The sequence below is a fragment of the Mus musculus genome, chromosome 1, assembly GCF_000001635.26.
Source record: "Mus musculus strain C57BL/6J chromosome 1, GRCm38.p6 C57BL/6J".
Classification (NCBI taxonomy): domain Eukaryota; kingdom Metazoa; phylum Chordata; class Mammalia; order Rodentia; family Muridae; genus Mus; species Mus musculus.
The window spans coordinates 14,859,186-14,879,908 of NC_000067.6; the positions used below are offsets into that span (position 1 = coordinate 14,859,186).

Sequence of the window (20,723 nt, forward strand, 5' to 3'; positions counted from 1 at the left end):
TCTCTCTTCTCCAGTTGTGTCAGCTTTGGAGCTATTGGCATCATTGCTGAGCCACAAATACAGATGGATGTTTAGCACCAGGCTTCTTAGATACAAGTAGAATTTCCTCAACCCCTTTGTTACAATCCACTTTTAACTCTTGACTGAGAAAGTGCTGCTTTTTCCAAGTGGATCAAGGAGCTCCACATAAAACCAGATACACCGAATCTAATAGAAGAGAAAGTGGAGAAAAGCCGCGAACACATGGGCACAGGGGAAATTTTCCTGAGCAATGGCTTATGCTCTAAGATCAAGAATCGACAGATGGAACTTCATAAAATTGCAAAACTTCTGTAAGGCAAAGGACACTGTCAATAAGAGAAAACAGCAACCAATAGATTGGGAAAAGATCTTTACCAATCCTACATCAGATAGAGGGCTAAAATCCAATATATACAAAGAACTCAAGAAGTTAGACTACCAAATAACCCTATTAAAAATGGGGAACAGAGCTAAACAGAGAATTCTCAACTGAGGAAACTCAAATGGCCAGAAAGCACCTAAAGAAATGATCAACATCCTTAGTCACCAGGGAAATACAAATCAAGACGAACCTGAGATTCCACCTCACACCAGCCACAACTGCGAAGTTCAAAAATTCAGGTGACAGCAGATCCTGCCAAGGATGTGGAGAAAGAGGAACACTCCTCCATTGCTGGTGGGATTGCAAGTTGGTACAACCACTTTGGAAACCAGTGATTCCTCAGAAAATTGGACCAGCTATACCACTCCTGGACATATACCCAGAAGATGCTCCAGCAAGTAATAAGGACACATGTTCATAGCAGCCATATTTATACTGGCCAGAAGCTGGAAAGAACCCAGATGCCCCTCAACAGAGAAATGGATACAGAAAATGAGGTACATTGACACAATGGAGTACTATTCAACTAATACAAACAATGAATTCATGAAATTCGCAGGCAAATTGAAAATATCATCCTGAGTGAGATAACCAAGTCACAAAAGAACACACATGGTATGCACTCACTGATAAGTAAATATTAGCCCCAAATCTGGGAATACCCAAGATACAATCCACAGACCATATGAAGCTCAAGAAGAAGGAAGACCAAAGTGTGGATGCTTCAGTGCTTCTTAGAAGGTGGGACAAAATACTCACAGGAAGAAATATGGAGACAAAGTATGCAGCAGAAACTGAGGAAAAGGCCATCCAGAGACTGCCCCACCTGGGAATCCATCTCATAAACAGTCTCCAAACCCAGATGCTATTGCAGATGCTGAAATGCTTGCTGACAGGAGCCTGATATGGCTTTCTCCTGAGAGGCTCTGCCAGGGCCTGAAAAATACAGAGGCAGATGCTCACACCCAACCATTGGACTGAGCATGGGGTCCCTGATGGAGGAGTTGGAGAAGGGACTGAAGAAGTTAAGGGAGTTTGCAACCCCGTCCAGGTAACAACAGTGTCAACTGGCCAGACTCCTCAGAACTCCAGGGGACTGGATCACCAACCAAAGAGACCACATAGAGGGACCCACGGCTCAGGCCGAATATGTGGCAAAGGATGGCCTTGTTGGAGATCAGTGGGAGGAGCAGTCCTTGGGCCTGAGGGGGTTTGATGCCCCAGTGTAAGGGATTGCCAAGGCGGGAAGGTGGGAGTGAGTGGGTGGGTAGGGGAGAACCCTCATAGAGGCAGGGGAGGGGGATGGGATAGGGTGCTTCTGGATGGGAGACCTGGAAATGGGATAACATTTGAAATGTAAATAAAGAAAATGCTGCTTTCAAATAGACTTCTGAAGTCCTAAAGGGCAGAGTATAGAGCAGGCAGTATAATCACAGGTGGAACCAAGGACATATATTCTATGGGCCACACATGGATGTTACAGAAAAGAGTCAGACACTTCCATCCTGCAAAGTTCCCTCCCAAGAAGACTGCTATCAAGTCTTGCAACAGCCAACACAAACATCAGCTTGGATATAGAATGTTGAATTTAAAAACTGGTCAGCAGCAGAGATGGTCCATACTAGGGAACCTCCTCTTCTTCCTCCTCCTCCTTCTCCTCCTTTTCCTCCTCCTTCTCTTCCTCTAGGATCTCTAGCTCAGACTATCTATTTAACTATCTAATTCTCCTGTCTCCACCTCTTAGATAGGAGGATTACAGTGTTGGTATTTGAACCGAGGCCCTCACACATGCTAGACAACCCTATCAACTCAGCCATTCCAAGCCCCTGTGTGTTGTTTCTTTTGATTCCTGTGTGCTATATTCCATCTTGATGAGACAAATGACTGCTCACTCTTCTCTCTGGATTTTTTAGGCACAACATTTTTACATTGCTGCTTTCAAGTCTTTCAAAAGCCATTTATACACAGACCTATATATATATATTACAGAGCACAGGAAGATAACCTAAGTTTGGAGAGTTCTATATAGAAGATGTCATTTAGAAATGGGAGGAAATATGAATGTTTATATAGAGAAGGAGGAATGAAATAATTCTACCAGACAGTGTCTTCTTTAAAAAAGAGGACAGGAAGTAGAGGGGAGTAGGAAAAATTGGTGTATTTCAGAGGACTTGGCGGCAGGGTGGTGGAAGGGACAGAGATGATCAAAATATGCTGTACAAAATTCTCAATATATATATATATATATATATATATATATATATATATATATATATATATGCTATGAAGGCCAATTTGGAGCTTCCTGAGATTTTGTGTATGAAACTGACTACAGATCTTTGTTAGTTGCTTCTCTGTTGCTTGAGATAAAAGCTTATCTTGGCGAATAGCTTCAGAGACTCCAGTCCATGACCAGCTGGCCCTGTTGCTTCAGGGCTGCAAGAGAAGGAACGGAACCCCTGAAGAGTGCTTGGCAGAGGAGCCCTTGCTTCCTGGTGGTCAAAACAAAGAGGAGTAAGAGGAGGGAGCCCAGGGCCTAGGATCCCCATAAGAGCAACTTCCTCCCACTAGACCTTTCCTTGGGTAGGTGAGGTTATTCCTGAAGGAGCCACAGGATAGAATCCAATTTGACCATTGGTGACACTCAGAATTTAAACTGCAAAATAGACACTTGATAGGAAAATGCTAAAAACTGTCTTAAGTTGGGTGAAAGAAATAATATAGATATCATTATCTTAGTCATATTTGAGGTTCTATGAGACAGTGGATCTGAGACAACTGTCATGACTCAGTCTAAGACATCAGCTAAATCAACACACACACACACACACACAAAACCCAGCAAAAATGGATTGGTGACTTTTCTTCTGTATCTAGAATAATAATATTCCATATGCATCTGTGATAAGGTTAAAAATGCCATCCAGCGCTCATATCCAAATAATTATTATCAACACTGCCACCTAGTGGTAACCAAATGGAGTTTTCTAAATTATTTCATCTTTCAACTCATTTTCCAGACCCGCACATCTGGATTAAAATGGAACCTATGACCCACCTTTCTGAAATGTTGAGTGGTATATCATGAAGTTTGCACTCTTGAAGTACATGATTTATACTAAATCAGGCACAATGTGTAGCTCAGGCCCTTCAGTTATTCTCCTTTTGTGTTCTCTGGCTGTTGTCACCAGTACCAGCCTGGTTCATGACCTTTGCCTTCAGATACCACAGTCTCATAAGACTGAGTGCATGAGCTGCCGATCAATATGTTTATAATTCACAAACAAATTAAAGAAATAATTAAGAAAATACTGCTTCTGAAACTCAAGAAGAACGAAGATCAAAGTGTGGACACTTTGCCCCTTCTTAGAATTGGGAACAAAACACCCATGGAAGGAGTTACAGAGACAAAGTTTGGAGCTGTGACGAAAGGATGGACCATCTAGAGACTGCCATATCCAGGGATCCATCCCATAATCAGCTTCCAAACGCTGACACCATTGCACACACTAGCAAGATTTTGCTGAAAGGACCCAGATATAGCTGTCTCTTGTGAGACTATGCCGGGGCCTAGCCAACACAGAAGTGGATGCTCACAGTCAGCTATTGAATGGATCACAGGGCCCCCAATGGAGGAGCTAGAGAAAGTACCCAAGGAGCTAAAGGGATCTGCAACCCTATAGGTGGAACAACATTATGAACTAACCAGTACCCCGGAGCTCTTGATTCTAGCTGCATATGTATCAAAAGATGACCTAGTCGGCCATCACTGGAAAGAGAGGCCCATTGGATTTGCAAACTTTATATGCCCAGTACAGGGGAACGCCAGGGCCAAAAAGTGGGAGTGGGTGGGTAGGGGAGTGGGGGCGGGGAGGGTATAGGGGACTTTTGGGATAGCATTGGAAATGTAAATGAGGAAAATACCTAATAAAAAATATATATATAAAGAAAATACTGCTTCACTTTTTTGTAACTGAAAATTAAACATTTGCTTAAATAAGATTCCAAACTGAGAACAATTTTGTAATATATTAAAAATGTTTGACCTTCTTTCAGAGAGGTAAATGGCTCAGTAGGTAGAGTACTCGCTGTGAAAGTACAGGAACCTGAGTTCAGTTGTTCAGAGCCCACATGAGCCTACAACAGAATGCACATGTAATTCCAGCATCCAGCATGCCTACAGCAAGATGGGAGGCAGAGGTGGAAATGTCTCTACAAGCTGCTGGCCAGTGAGCCTGGGATACACTATGTACCAGAACAACAAGGGATCCTGTCTCAAACAAGACTGACACCTGAGGCTTTCCTCTGGTTTCCACATGCCCCATGGTGCTATAACACACACACACAGAGGCAGAGAGAGAGAGAGACAGAGACAGAGACAGAGACAGAGACAGACACAGAGAGAGACACACACACAGAGACACAGACTGAGACAGAGAGACAGAGACTGAGACTGAGACAGAGACAAACAGAAAGGCATATTCTGAAGGAGCTTAGAAAGCTTACTTAATTCTATTTTTATATCTGCCTAAATGGTACTGAACTATTCATCTCAAGTCATTAAGAAATGAACTATATTTCAAACTTTTCTATTACTGAGTTCCTCATATTCTATTACAGTTATATTGGTGAACATACTAGACATAAACATCAATAGAATACTATGTTGAAAGTTTCCAGAAATGAACAAAAGAAAATAATTTTCTCATAACAATTAATATAAGTAATCTGCATTGATATCGTTTCTGATCTTCTGATTCTCTCACTCTCTCTCTATATATATATGCATATATATGCACACACACACACACATTTTGAGAACTGCATGATAACCCCACAGAAGTGAAACTAAGGTAGGAGACATTCAATCATCCAATACCTTGTTGGAGAAAAGAGAGTTGTACTTGTTACCATACTTCTGGATCTTTGCAGGGCTGAAGATTGAATCCTCTTCTATTTTTTGGATACAAAAGGAGAAAAAAAATCCAACACTTGGTAGAAAGACCTTTTCTGTTGTTAACAGATTTATTCGATCAGGAAAATCTCTTGTTCTGTTCAATTAACCTCCTCAGACTTCCTCGATGTTTTAGCTCCTTAGAAATCAGTCTTACTCTTCCTAAAGACAACATTTGCATTTATTTTGATATGAGTGTTTTCTCCCTCTAAAACGCATGTTGAAATTTAGTTTTCTTTGTAATATCACTAAGAGGTAGAATATTAAGGAGAAGATTAAACCATGGGTGCTCAGCCCTTCCGAGAGGGATCATTGATGCTGTAAAAAGATGTTCTCGGCACCTTCCTGTCCTCTTGCTCACCTTCCACCCTCTCACTGTGCCATGATGTAATAAGCAGAACCTTCTTAAGTCTTGGAATCTTGGCAATGAACTTGTAATTAGAACCCCAGGAACGGCTTTTTTCCCCCGTAGCACGGCCGACTCTGCAGGTCTGCGTGGAGCCGCGGTTGCGGGTCTCTATTCCGCAGGATGGGGTTTGTGAAAGTTATCAAGAATAAGGCCTACTTTAAAAGATACCAAGTGAGATTTCAAAGGCGGCGAGAGGGTAAAACTGACTACTATGCTCGAAAACGATTGGTGATCCAGGACAAGAATAAGTACAACACACCCAAATATAGGATGATAGTTCGTGTAACTAACAGAGATATCATCTGCCAGATTGCATATGCCCGTATAGAAGGGGATATGATCGTCTGTGCAGCATATGCACATGAACTTCCAAAATATGGTGTGAAAGTTGGCCTGACAAATTATGCTGCAGCCTATTGCACTGGCCTGCTGCTGGCCCGCAGGCTTCTGAATAGGTTTGGCATGGACAAGATCTATGAAGGCCAAGTGGAGGTGAATGGAGGTGAATACAATGTGGAAAGCATTGACGGTCAGCCTGGTGCCTTCACTTGCTATCTGGATGCAGGTCTTGCCCGAACTACAACTGGCAATAAAGTTTTTGGGGCCCTGAAGGGAGCTGTGGATGGAGGCTTGTCTATCCCTCATAGTACTAAACGATTCCCTGGTTATGACTCTGAAAGCAAGGTGTTCAATGCAGAGGTACATCGGAAGCACATCATGGGTCAAAATGTGGCAGACTACATGTGCTACCTAATGGAGGAAGATGAAGATGCGTATAAGAAACAGTTCTCTCAGTACATCAAGAACAATGTAACTCCAGACAAGATGGAGGAGATGTATAAGAAAGCTCATGCTGCTATCCGAGAGAATCCAGTCTATGAGAAGAAGCCCAAGAGAGAAGTGAAGAAGAAAAGGTGGAATCGTCCCAAAATGTCTCTTGCCCAGAAGAAAGACCGGGTTGCTCAAAAGAAGGCAAGCTTCCTCAGAGCTCAGGAAAGGGCTGCTGAAAGCTAAAGCAGTTTTCTATGAAGATTTTTTCATAAAGACAATAAACATATTGATCAAGCAGCAAAAAAAAAAAAAAAAAAAAAAAAAAGAACCCCAGGAACATATACTCGGAAGTGTTCTATCTGTGGTGTTATCACAGCAGCGCACAATAGAGACAGGCATTGTCCAATATTTTCTTCCTAGATTAGGGTTCTTCCGGAAAACATAACCAAGAGCAATGCAGAGATCCATAGAACAAATCACAGCATAGCGTGAGGTATTAGCTCATGTGATTGCAGAGACTAAAACCTCAGATCTGCTGTTCATAGAGTCCTGACAGAACTAGGAAAGTGGTTCCCCTCCAGACCAAAGGACTGAGAACAAGGAAGGATGCTTGTAAGTATGCTGTGGTTTGAGTCTGAAGCCCTACGTACAGGGGGCCAATGTTTCAGGACAGGAAATGGATGTTCTTGCTCAAGTGGAGAGCCAACTCACTCTGCACCACCCTTGTGCTCTAGCCAGGTCTTTGATAGACTAGGTAACAGATGCCCAATCACCATGAGCAGGTGATCTTTACTAGTCCACTGATTGAAAGGTGGACGTGCTCAGGAAACAGCTCTATGGAGTTTTGTCTGTGGTGCTGGGACTGGAATTTACATGTGAAGCAAGTGTTCTACTTCTGAGGTATAACCATACTTTGCCATCCCTTTTATGTTTTATGAGTCCTTTGTTGAGTCAGCATGTAGTGTCTGTGAACCTTGAGGCTGTAATGAAAAGAAACAGAAATGGAAGTAGGGGAAGGTGGGTGTGGGGAGTATAGGGGGATGAAGCAGTCTAGGGGATTCAGTGACCTCAGGGGGCAGAGTAGTGAAGGCAGTGAAAAGGAGGCAGCTTTAGGGAGACAGCTCATTTTAATAGAGGAAACAAAGGCCATTTAAACATTTCATGGGTGAATAAAGGCATTGGTGACAGCCAGAGTGCTGTGGATGCCTCATTAAAGTAAGGAGGAATTCTAGGTGCTGATGGAATGACCTCATAAGGGAAGAAGAAGTTTAGCCTGGATAAACTTGACTTCTTCCAGGCTACATGTGCCCTACAGGGACAGGCAGACCCAGGGCAGAGGGAATTGATCTATTCCTGATGATCTAAGGATCAGGGTTTGGATATGCCCTGACTCCACTCTTGACACAAGTCTGCTCCCCAAGTCCCATGGCTCTCCCATCCCACACACCCCCACCCCTTATCCTATCCACCCTATCCCTGTTCTCCCCCACAATAACAGTACTTCTTAGACTGCAGTACCCATACAGTTCTGCGTGTGGATCTTATTAAACTGCACAGTCAAAGTGAGGTCTGAAGTTCTACCTGTCAAACAAGCTACCACTGTTAGTCCCCCACACAGTAGAAGAACATAATGAAGACAGGAAGAAATATCTGATACTGGGGAAACTTCATGATGCCATGGGCCTTTCCTCCTTCTCCTCAGGGTCAATAGGTTAAACAAGTGTGACCTTGATCATGAAGTGAGGGAACAGGGAGAGAGTAACAAGATTACATTTAAATAGTTAAGCAGACAAGATCTCATGCAGCTGAAGTCAGTCCATGAGATGACTCAGGTCACAAAGGACTCAGGGATGGTATCACAGCCCTTCTTGGCCATTTGGGCCAAGGTTATGGCTAAAAAGGTAACCTCTCATTAGCCATTCTGAATGGTTTACAAGTGATAAGAACTGGAAGATCCAAGTGTAGAAAGAGATAAAGAGACTCAGCTGGGTCAGGGGAGCAGGTGACATTTACATAGGAAATACAACAATCTACTGATGGGTGCCAGAAGTCCTGCTAGTCCAGAGACGAGCTTCCTGGCCAGGCCCTGGTCTAGTTTGAACACCTGTATCTGTCCAGCAGCTGACATCCTCTGCTGACTGCCTCATCTTAGCAGACACTCCTGGCTACTTGGCAACTGTGTTTTAATAACCTTTGCAGATCTCGTGGTGTGTAAGCATAGAGCTGGGTTTATACTAATACACAGTGTGATAAGAGTTTTCATGTGTTTCTACATATGACTCATCTCTACCTGCACTAAGTTGTCATGTTTTGATGATTTATTGAAAGCTACAGGCTGATAACACCAATTTTTGTCATCAATGCCTTCATTAATATACATAGTAATTTTATCTGAATTCATGCTTTCCCTTGAGTTCTTTGCAACAATTCCCTTTTGCTACTTCTGCTGTGTGTATTTCTTTGTTTACACACCTTTCTTTAATAGAGCCTGGAAACTGTATTTCTTAACCCAAATGGAGGATATTTTGTCTTCTCTTTTGTATTCTTTCCATTTATTGTCATAAATGATCATTTAGGTTATATACTCTTGATAATGTTTTTGAATTTTTGTGGACCCTAGTTTATTTAGGAATTTCAATTTTCTATAGTGTGAGTTTATATGTGTATTAGTAGGTGTTTGTGTAAATTATAGTCTTGATTGTCTAATACTTTAAAAGTACTTCTCTATATTTATTTATGTACTTAACTTTGCTTCCAGTAGAATTGATTGATGCAAAGTGAGGTGGCTTAGTATGCTCACTGTCCCCTGTTCAGCACCTGTAACTGTGAGGTGCAAACAGCCTGAGTCTTTGAAAAGCTGTCAGTGATCAACACAGCAGAAATAATTTGCGGGTAGGAGGGGTGCCTTAGTCTTTAGAGCTTGAGCTTCACTGTGATAGTTTGTGAATGTGTGAATCATTTTCCATGAGATCTTGAATCTTCTGTTATTCTACACTCAATGATAACTGCATTTCTGAACCAGCAGGCATCCACATACATGTGTACACACTCACAAACACATACAAATACAGTTAAGATGTTTCAGGCTGTAGTTGCTTGATAAGACACAATGATGTTTAGTCCATTGTGAAAGTACACAGTGAACTGAATGGTAAGTGTCCTGGAGTTAGAAACATATCCTCCACCATTTGATTCTGATATTCTAGGTAAGGGCATCATTTCTTTATAAGACACTAAAATAGGATTTGATCACTGAACTTTTAAGATAGATTTGCAAAGATCTTATTTTTCTTAATCTGAAACAAAAATGAAAAAAATCTTCAAATAAACAAGAAATCTTTCAGATCTTTGCAAATAAAATATTTTCCACACTGTCTAGTATTTATTGAGGTCAATGTGCCCAGTCACTTTTGGAATGCTGTACTGGTGTTAACTCATTTAATCGTTCAGGAAACTCTGAGAGACATGTGCTTTAATCTAAAAGCAAGCTATAGCATAGAAGGGGCTAGGAAGTCTCTGCTCAGGGAAGCCTGTACTCTGGCTTTCACTGTCTGCATGCCCTATGTTTCCTAGCCTACCAATACTCACATTTATAGTAAATGCTTCCCTGAGCGAGTCCAATCAGTTACCTAAGCATGAAGCCATTGGTGAAGTAGTGTTCATTTGTTCATTTCTTAGGAGAAAATTTAGATGCACGATGAGAACACAAAATCTGGAAAGGTATACCTGTGCTCCTCCCATTAACATGACTTCAAGCTTGGGATTCAGCCTGGAGGTATCATGATTTTCTTTCATAAAACAGGAGTGGTCATCATAGCACATACATGTGGCTTTGAGAATCTGAATAGGTAAGACATGAGTTTTCTAGCCGTGTCTCATACATAGAAATCTTCACAAGCTTTTCTTTTGCTACCATTATTTAATCTGGTCATATCGACGTGTCTCAGGTTGTTTAAAACACTCAGCGGGTCTTTCTGTGTGCTTAGGTGCTTGTGCTACTGAGGGTCTCAGTCTGGACAGCTGAAGAGTGTGGTTAGCAGTATGAACAAGATTGTGCAGATAAGAGCAGCAAACAACCAAGTTAATAGAAACTAGAGAAAGAGAACACCTTGAAGAGTTGCTGAGAGCTAAACTAATTAAGTGTGGCTGGAAGGATTAGTTGAAGGCACACCGTACAGGTAATTAAAGAAAAAGGGCTAGAATACATTACTGTTGATGACTTGCTGGCAGAGCCCTGGTATCTGACAGTGTAAAGAAGAAACTCCTACAGAGAATAAAGAGCATTCCTTGCTCAGCATGCCAGTCTTCAAGGGTGAATTAGAATGCCTTAGTCTGTGGATTTATTTCTGAAAGTAAAACTTGCCATAATTAGAAATTCATTTCCCAAAATAAAGTCCTTTTTTGTATGATTCTATACAGTTTTCAGTAATGATGTATATGTTGTGTTGATTTTTCCCCCTAAATGTGTTATTTTTATAAATATCTCAAGAATGAGTTTCAAAAACCACTTAGTGGTGATCTGTGGTGAGTAGCAAAGGTAGTGTCCAGCAGTGTTTGTTCATTTGAATCTGAGACAAAAGTAAGGCTAAAAGCACTGAAATGTCTTATTTTTATGAAGATGTCCATGAAATGTGAGATATATTATAGCCTGGATAATAGACTCTAGGAGTATCTCTGAGAGCTTCCATTTATATCAAAATGCTAATTAATGTTCAAGGAAATTTAAAGAGTAATTAATGTCTGCTTCTATCTGCTGCACAAGTTTTCTTAAATGAGACTTATTGAGCTAGGTAACCTATGCACACATTGTCTAATCTTGCCAGTTCTCCATTGTAACATACTGTCATCATTGACGAGATGATGCAATCATAGAGTTAATGAACTAATAGGGACTGACTCTAAGCAAAAGCACATGCTGTCTTATTCTGAAGTACAAACTCTCTCTGTTGTTCATTCCCACCATAGTTAAAAGTAATAAAATAACCCATACTGATGCAGTGAGAAGAGAAAGCGTGGCTGTGTGGCTCCCGTGACACTGCCTCTCCTTGGGAAGAAGTCTGCTAAGCAGGACAGACCCAATAGTACCAGGTCACAAACAGCATTTGAGACAGTTAGTTACCTTATCTTCTTTTTCTAGCCAGTACTTGTTATGTTCACTGATTTTATTTGATTCACATTTGTGTTTGTTGTGTATCTATTACGTACAAGGTGTTATCCTAGAGCCCACACAGGCTATGGGGAAGAAAAGCAAAGAAGAGTGTCATGCTTTGTATCACCTAAGACTGAAGATGGAAGTGAACATGAACAAGACTGTGTCGTGCCTGGCTATGGGTCAGAGACAGGTCATCATCACCATTATAGTTGGGAGTAGACGAGACATCTAGATCAGTCCACAAGAGACCAGGGGCATAACTCAAGAGGACTTCGATGTCAAGATACCACATAAACGAAGCTTTGAAAGACTTGGAGATAGAATAGACTGTAGAGAAGACAGGAGAAGGAGAGGGATGGGACTCATGAACTTTGTGGACCAAGAGTGATTACCCACCAGAAGAAGAGGCTAAATTAGGCCTAGAATGTTGTTTTACTTCAGTAGAGGAAGAAAATCTTTATGACCTCTGTTCTTTAGTTATAAATACTGGGAAAGAACTCAGAGCTACATAGATACTAAGAAAATATTTTTACTGTGTAGATGCTGTTCCAGTGAAGATATAAAAGTCTTAGAGCTCTTCTTTAGGAAGCACACCTTAACATATCTTGATGCATGTCAATTTCAGATATAGACCTTGAGAGAATGTTGGTGTTTTTGGTTGAAAACAGGAAGTCAGGATCTGGTCTGAATTCAATGTTGCGTGTATTTAATTTGAAAAACCATAGAGATTTATGCCTGTGTTTTGGTTGAAGAGAAGAAAGACTTGATTATGAAGAACAATGATGATATTGACATTGGAAAAAGAAAGATGTGTGAGAGATCAGAGTCAAAACAGAGCTCAGAGGTGGAAATGCCAGAGAGCAAGTACAGAAGAAGATGCAGTCATGGAGATGAGTGGGCAGAAGACACAGTGTTGAAGGCAATGGCACGGAAGAATCTCAGGAGGATTCATTCAGTGGTAAGTTTTAGGAGTTTGTGACATGTTTATGAGGTAGTAACATGTCAACCTGCATACTTCAGTGTTCCCCACAATGTGAGGCATGGTGCTTCTTCCACATGGTGCTCAGGAGCCCTGAATACTTGTATTGTGCAGAGATTTGGAGGCAGTGAAGGACTTCATAGTACAATCAATACGTGCTTGCTTATTGTTCCTGCACTGGGAAATTCTGGCTTTTGGACTTTATGGGAAAGCAGAGGACTTCACACCAAAGACGAAGTCACATAGAACACTGCCTCTATTGTGTGTGTTTTGTTGGACCATGAATGTAGACATGTCTGGGTTTATAATATGACAAGTTGCTATGCAACACTGGGTGTTGAACTTGCGCTGAATGTATGTGGCGGCAAGAAGGTGGAAACCGTTAAGATACCCATCTCTTAGACCAGTTAAATATAAGAGTCTACAAAATAAGATGGACTGTCAGACGCCCTACACTAGATGGGCACACAGTGCAATTTATCTTGTAAATTAAGCATAACATCCATTGGGAAAAAATAGCTAATAGAAAAAAAGACATTAAATACTCAAAACAACACTACCTACATAACATAAGGACATGCATAGTCAAAGTCATGTTCATAGGGTAGAGATACTCTGGAGCTGGTGAGGGAATGAGCATGAGAATCACTTTATGAAGCTCAGAGCTGGGCTATCTGATACATTCGCACTTTGTATTATACAAGAAAAAAGTAAAGGTGGTGATCTAATGAAGGCACATTTCCAATTCCAAAAGGCTCAATGGAATAAAATGCATACTGCTGTCCCCAAGGAGTGACTGTACAGGCTTTATTCTTTATTAAGACCATTGGTACATAAGTTAGTTTCTGTTGCTATGATATAATACCATGACCAAAAGAAATTTGAGGAAGGAACAGTGAATTTCTGCTTGCAGTTTCAGAAGAAGTCCATAATGGAATAAAGAGCATGGCAGCAGGAGCAGGAGTCTTACTGATCACATTTCTCTCCACACTCAGAAAGGAGAGAGCAAGCAAGGCTGTGTGGCCCCCCTAAGCAGCAGCAACAACTGGGACTAAGGGTTTAAATGTATGAGTCTGTGGGCAACGTTTCTCATTTAAACCATCACAACTGATGAACACTAAGGGAACACATTTCTATTGTAACATTCATACTTATCACAGTCTACTAACTAGGACTTCTGTCATGTGGCTCAAAATGATGTCATGTGTGATGGGACGAGGAGGGTGAGACTATGATCTAATCATAGTAGGAACAGAGATTATAGTGTCCCAGACAGGTTATAACACAGGAAGGTTTAACATGGTAGGAGATTAAATATAATACTTGGAATTATATGCATCTTGTATTATGTAGTTGTGTTCTGCCTTAATAGTTACATTAATTCTTATCCTCCATAATATGCATTCCAACAACCCTGGTTTTTATTCACTCGAAAGAGACTATCCTTCATGTTCAAATTGAACATGTCAGAAAGGATCTTCTCAATACATAGTAATTGACAGGAAATATGAGCATATGTATGGGTGAGGTTGCAGGAACTAGGATCTCCATGCAGCAATGTTAGTCAACTTTCTGTTTCTTTGCTCTTTTCCAAACTGAAATTCACTGAAATAAGTATGTAAAGCAGTCTCCCACTCCCATAAGACACAGAACTAAAAGTCCGGGTGGCTAATAGAACAATGTGTTTTAGTCTTAACTGCGTTTAAGACAAAATTCCACTTGCTGTGCATCTGTTCCAGCCTCTCCTTCTTGAACCTGTCTTGGAAAGAGCAATGGTTATCTTCATCTTCTGTCTCTGAGATGATCTCCATCTTCTGGATGATGAGTTTGATGAGCTCATGCTGCTTTTCCAAGAGGGAAGTGAGGTCCTTCAGCCTGGAAGAACCGCATGCATCATGAACTTACTTTCAATCATTTTTAAGCCCTTCTGACTGCAGCAAGGACTAGGGACTAGAAATGTTCTGCACCAGGTAACTGTGCTCAGCTTTAGCCTCATACTAGCCACCAGGTTCTGGAAGTTCAGGTGATTCCCCCTAAGTTAGAATACTAGTTTGTGACTAGCTCTTGTTTACAGTTACTGATATGAAACATGCATAGAATGGTTAAGCAGTCTTCCCATGGACATAGTTATTAAACAGTTGGTTGGCAATTGAAATTCAGGTAACTGTAGAGCCTTCTTGCATATCTTCTGCCCACTAGGCAGCTATTCCAAGAATTCTTCAAGTCTTTTAGGGTCCTGTTACATGAATCTAGATGGCTCATGAAGAATACAGTATATGATAACGAACCCAGGAGTAAGGAAATTGGCACTTAGGTCTCACTCACTTACTCCTGGGAGAGCAAATTGGTTGCTGAATGACCACAAGTAAAGTGAGTACAAAATAACATCTCTTGGTTTTGAGTGCATGTGCAAGTCAGTAAAACTTAAGTTCATATACAAAATAAAGACCACGATCATAATGTACTTGTACCCAATTTCTCACATGAAGACAGATGAAAAAAATGCATACCGATATTTCTGTTTCAATATTTCCATTTCCAAGCATGTGTCAATGTTTGGTACTTCTTGTCGTGTTTCTTGCATATTAAGAAAGTAATGAAAAAACCGCTGTGGGTAAAACACAGTAGTTAGTAAGGGTGGATTAAATTCAGGAACTATTTCATGTGCATGCATTAGAGTTCAGCCCCCACTCAATAGGATATTTTTTCTGTCTACCTGGGAAATCATCAGACCAAAGGCTACAGTGAAGTCATTGGTAAAAGAACAATTTAAAAATGCAAATAATACAGAAGGCATAAATGTGGCAGAGGGCTGTTGAGGAGGATTTTATCGTACCATTTACAAATCCTCATGAAAAAAGCCCATTCTGCATCATGTCAGACCTGTTCCAAATACAGTGTTAATTCTTTAAGACTGCTCTGCCTCGTTATGCATCATGACTCAACTACTGAACAACAGTCCATACATAGATGTTTCTGAAGTCAAATTTTAATAATTTTTAAACTTAGTCTTCACCTTTTCTCTGGTACCAGGGACAGATCACAAGAGCTTGCACATGCTGTGGAGCTCTTTAACACTGAGACATCCCGGAGTTTAACTGAGTGCCCTTTAAATCATAGGTGATGAGAGAAGGTCAAGGGTAAGTGTGAAATGGCCAAGCATGAGGCAATTCTGGGATTCCAGGCCAACTAGCAGTCAAGAGGAACAAGTATAGAAACAACGTGAATGAGAGGGGAGAGCAAGAGGAAATGGTCTGGACCTTAAAAGTAAGCTCTCAGCTAGAGACATGAGTTACAGGATATTCTTAGGCTTTGCTGGTGATTGCAACCATATACAAGGGTGAGGGATAGCAGAGAGTTAAAATAAAACTTAAAGTGATATGCAGACATGATTTTGTGACTATACAGGTAAAGGTAACCTACAAAGAATTCAGGAAGAGGACTCATAAAGATGTCGCCCGCTTGGGCATGGCAGAGTTTTAGCATCTGAGACTTCTGACTTTCATCAGTACATCGATTTTCTCCTACAGACCATGGTCCTGGCCTTCCCTTTGAATTTTCCACATGTCTTTAAATAGTCATTTCCCAGTATGTGTTCTTTATTTCACATTCTACATTTTCATTTAGATGCACACATCTGAACACGAACCTACACATAAGTGTACATGGCAAGTGATCAGAAAAAGCAAATGAGGCACTGAACACCTGCCCTGAAACACAGCTACTGAAATGGTAAAGCAGCCTCATCTACCTGCCTGGGCTTGCTGTGCACTGATAGATGTGCACATCTCATATGCTGCTGTGCATGAACAGCTGTCTCCTTCCCAGCATCCTGATACTTTCGTATAATGTGTTGTGCATTTACAAAATTACAACCACTTCTTTCCCACAGCCAGAGTACATTCAAAGGCTTCTTGGGGACTGCTGAGAACAGCACAATGAATGGATGTCACACACCATTACTTAGTATGCTTTTCCATAAGAGCATTACTTACTAGCATCCTGCCGTGCCTGGGTCTATTTGGATACACGATGGTGGACCTCTGATCCACTTTGCGTAAGTACCAGAGTGGCAGCTTTTTTTCTAAGTTGGTATGAAGTTCCACCTAAAATGCATGTTGTAGTTATTGATAGAATCATTAATTAATATCTAAAACAATCAGACCTTGAACAAAGTTAAAAAATGGATTCCCGTGTCTCAATTTATAAACAGTGAGCGAGCTGACTAGGTTGTCTTCTCTTGCCACCTTCCTTAGCTCAGTGACTGAGCTGCCCCTCCCTCCCTTAATCCATTACTCATGAGACCAGAAAGCAACCCCCAAGTGGTATGAGAAAAACGGTTGAAGAATTTAATGTAAGCAAGCTGGAGTTAAGTGTTCAGGAGTGGGAGTCCACAAAGAAGAATGAGATAGCCTGCCCTCTCTTGGGCTGTTACAATCCCAAGAGTCTAGTGCTTCGGGGAAGTCTGAGTGGCATGATGGACTTAGGACAGGTGAGCAAGGATTGCTTAGCTGGGGAGACACAAAGTAAACATGCAAATGCTGTTAAGTGCACAAAAGGAAAACAAACAAAAAATGGAACTAGCATGCTCCTTTCTTGGGCTTGTCGTTGTTGCTACTTCTGTTGTTATATTAGCAGGTGCAGACATTTCCATGATATATATTGACTATAACTTCTATTTGTGGATACCATATTTCATCTCTTTAAAGTTTCTGTTTTGAGCTTGTGTTGATTTTAATTGTCATATTGTTTATTATTTTGGGGACAGTCCTGGGTATCCAACTCAGGGCCTTACATATGCTCAGCCAAGAGCTCACATAGTCTTCCACTGAGCCCTCCAAGGTTCATTCTGCCTGTATTCACCAAGTGTGTCTTCTACTCTCTGCTAGCTCCAGGTGGCTCTTTGAATGGGTTAGTTGTGATAACCACATGACATCAATCTCTTTCTAATCTAAGACCACACTGCTCTTCAATGTCTATGATTTAAATTATGACTTTGATTGATTCAATGATTCAGGGAGTTCAGATATAAAGACCTCCCTGAGTACACAGCCTCAAAGTGTGGCCCCAGTAAGACAGACTCACTATCTCACTTCCTGTTTATTTTTATGGTATGCACCACCCTTTATATACAGTCAATTAGTTTCATTTTAAAAAATGCTGTACTGTCTTACACTTCAATTATAATTCTGGTTATAAACTTGTTTTGATTATTGTGATAATGTACTGAGTCCACTTCTTCCTTAGGTCTTTTGTGTAATGTTCCCTTTTCCTAATATACTTGTCAGAGGTCACATTTTATTGTTAGTTAAAGTCAACTGAAAATTATTTAGTGAAGCCCAGTATTGGACAACAGATGAAGGCCATGGCATCTTAACTCTCTTCATTGTCTACAAAGGAACTGCCAAATTTCCTCCTTCAATTGTAGACTTTGGAGCCTGGGAGGGAGAGCCAAAAGATGCTTGTGGATCTGGCCCATGAACATGCATGGCTCTGCTAGGCTGTGGCAGCACCTTCTCCTTTGCTCACTGGTGGGTTTCCATGGTGAAGGGTCATGTGTGCTCTGCACATCTCTTTTCATAATTTGAGCAGAAATATAAATATCTATGGAGTGAATAAAGTCCTTAGCACTATGCAGAAAACTGGATCCATAGAGAACCTAGCACACTGGCCCCTCACAGTGCTCCCATCCCCAAATCACTGGAAACCCTAAACAGAGCACATCTGCCAATGCAGACCTGCCCAGGGCCCTCTGTGTACAATTGGGTTTGAAGTGATTTGGAGAAAGACCTGAGTAATTGTGGACAACATTCCATACTTCTGCTCCTGCTTAGTTGTACATGTAGAGAACTGATTTAAAAGTAGCTCCATGAAGAAGAGAATAAGTTTCCGGTTTGCTGGTCAATGCTGTTCTTCATCTAAAAGAAGGAGCAGTGTCATGCTGTCCTTAGATGCTGTCTGGTTACAGGGAGCAGAGTGAACACAACATAGAATGGGGCTTTCCAACTCCATCCACCGGCAAATAGGCTAGTAGCTTTCTCAAGATGTTTTATCACTTTTGCTTACATTATTACCTTTTCTTATTTCTACTGCTATTTAGAAAATGCCATTTGGATGGTTATAAAGAGAAATGTCTGCCAAAGGTCACTGACCGTTCTTCATATCTCCCTGGACACCTGAACTCCACCTATCTTAGAGTGATAGATCATCACTCTCCTTTCTTTCCTCTAATTTTTTCCCATGGAAAAAGATAAGTATCAGATCAGCTTAAATGCTGCTCTCCTCCAGTCTGGACTGAGAAAAACTCTACAGACAAATATGACAACCTGAAGCATTTCATTTGCTGCCCATTTTTTAAAGTGCTAAGGCTTCTTCTCTTTGCTTTTTGCAATAGATCCATCCATCATCTGGGCAACAATGTCACCTGCTTGCACTAGCAATTCTTCCAGGCCAAGGGTCCTACATCAGCACCTTAGGAATTTCATGTGCTTCCTCTAGATCCATGCTGTTCAGAACAGTCTTACTGATGCCTTGCCACCTGTGTGCATGTGTGTGAGTGTGCATGTGTGCATGTGTGTTTTATTGGGGCCCTTCATCTTGAAATAGCAGCCAAAGCCTTTACCATTGAGTGACATCTCCAGGCCCTTACTACCCACAGTCCACCATATTTCAACTTCCACTTACTCTATTCTTCTAGACAACGCAATCACCCTTGCAGGACAGAAGATATTTTAAACACTCTCTCTACCCAGTCCTCTTTGGCTACCAGACTGTTCAAACATTAGAGTCAACTTCCATTCTGAGGAAAGGAAGAGGTTGAAGCCCTGGTGGCAGCCAGGAGAACAGCGTGTATGCTAGGAAGCGATTTCACTTGGTTTTAACAGCTAAGTAAGACAAGTTTACAGGGCAGTGTAAAGCCAAGACAAAGATAGGCCAGTGGTGGACAGGGTCGCACCTTGACCACGGGTATATTTGTGCTTCTAGCCAGCTACGATATATTTTTTCACTCTTTCCTTTTCTTTGTTATAGTTCATTTGTTGTTGTGTGTATATTTATTCACAGAGCAGTTTTCTAATACACAATATGTGCACAATGTGACAAGGCAGAAAAATAAGTGATACCATGGCATGGGTTTCTCTTTCTCTTGAGTCTGCTTAAGTTTTTTAACTGCATGTATCCAACTGACCACCAAGTGCTCTTAAAGCTCCACCCAGTTCCATTCAAAGTGTAAATATAAAGACAATGCCATCCAGAGCATAGAAAAACTACCTCAAGATCCAGTGCTAAAGACTCATCCACAATCCTTTGACTCTAGGGAACTTTATATTAAAATGCGTAACAAAATAAGACAAGAACACACAAGAACACAGCTTCAATATAAAATGTGTAGGGACCGTGTGGTCACATGTCAAAATATCAGGAGAGCTTCTGAACTGAATAGTTTGGCTGAAATAAGACAAAATGCCTCATATCAGTAGCACATATCATGGTAGCACAGGCCTGGAATTCCAGCACTCCACCCACCGGCAAATATGGACTCTATGGAGTGACTAGAGTCCTTAGCACTAGGGCAGGAGAATCATGAGTTCAAGGCCAAAGTGAATGGCAATGTGAGTTCAAGGTTGGCTTGGCAGAGCAAACCTACACACACACACACACACACACACACACACACACACACACACACACACCAGAGAGAGAGAGAGAGAGAGAGAGAAAGAGAAAGAGTGAAACAAAGAGAGAAACAGAGACAGAAAGACAGCGAGAGAGAAAAAACACACACAGATATACTAATACATATATACATACACACATGAAAACATACATGCACACATACACACAAACACATATATCAACACACATACACATAAACACACATACCTACATGGACATATATACATACACACACCTATACACACACTACACCTACAATACACGCACATGCATACAGATACATTCACATACATATATACCTACACATATGCATATACAATCATCTACTTGATTACACAGACATATACACACCTATACATAACTCACATACATATACCTGCA

The 20,723-nt window shown here is 41.1% G+C and overlaps 1 protein-coding gene and 2 pseudogenes across 2 annotated transcripts in view; 2 read left to right on the forward strand and 1 right to left on the reverse strand.

Annotated features, from left to right (window-relative positions):
* Positions 5,833-6,834, forward strand: Rpl5-ps1 (ribosomal protein L5, pseudogene 1; annotated as a pseudogene).
* Positions 10,573-10,853, forward strand: Gm33500 (annotated as a pseudogene).
* A 2,605-nt stretch (positions 10,854-13,458) lies between these two features.
* The window catches only part of Trpa1 (transient receptor potential cation channel, subfamily A, member 1), a 46,219-nt gene continuing 38,954 nt past the window's right edge, over positions 13,459-20,723 (reverse strand). For both annotated transcript variants that reach the window (NM_001348288.1, NM_177781.5), the window contains 3 exons: positions 16,664-16,774; positions 15,179-15,276; positions 13,459-14,543 (listed from right to left, as the gene is read on the reverse strand). In NM_001348288.1, the coding sequence (NP_001335217.1) occupies positions 14,321-14,543; positions 15,179-15,276; positions 16,664-16,774 (432 nt within the window). In that variant the 3' untranslated portion in view covers positions 13,459-14,320. The remainder of the gene's footprint in view (positions 14,544-15,178; positions 15,277-16,663; positions 16,775-20,723) is intronic.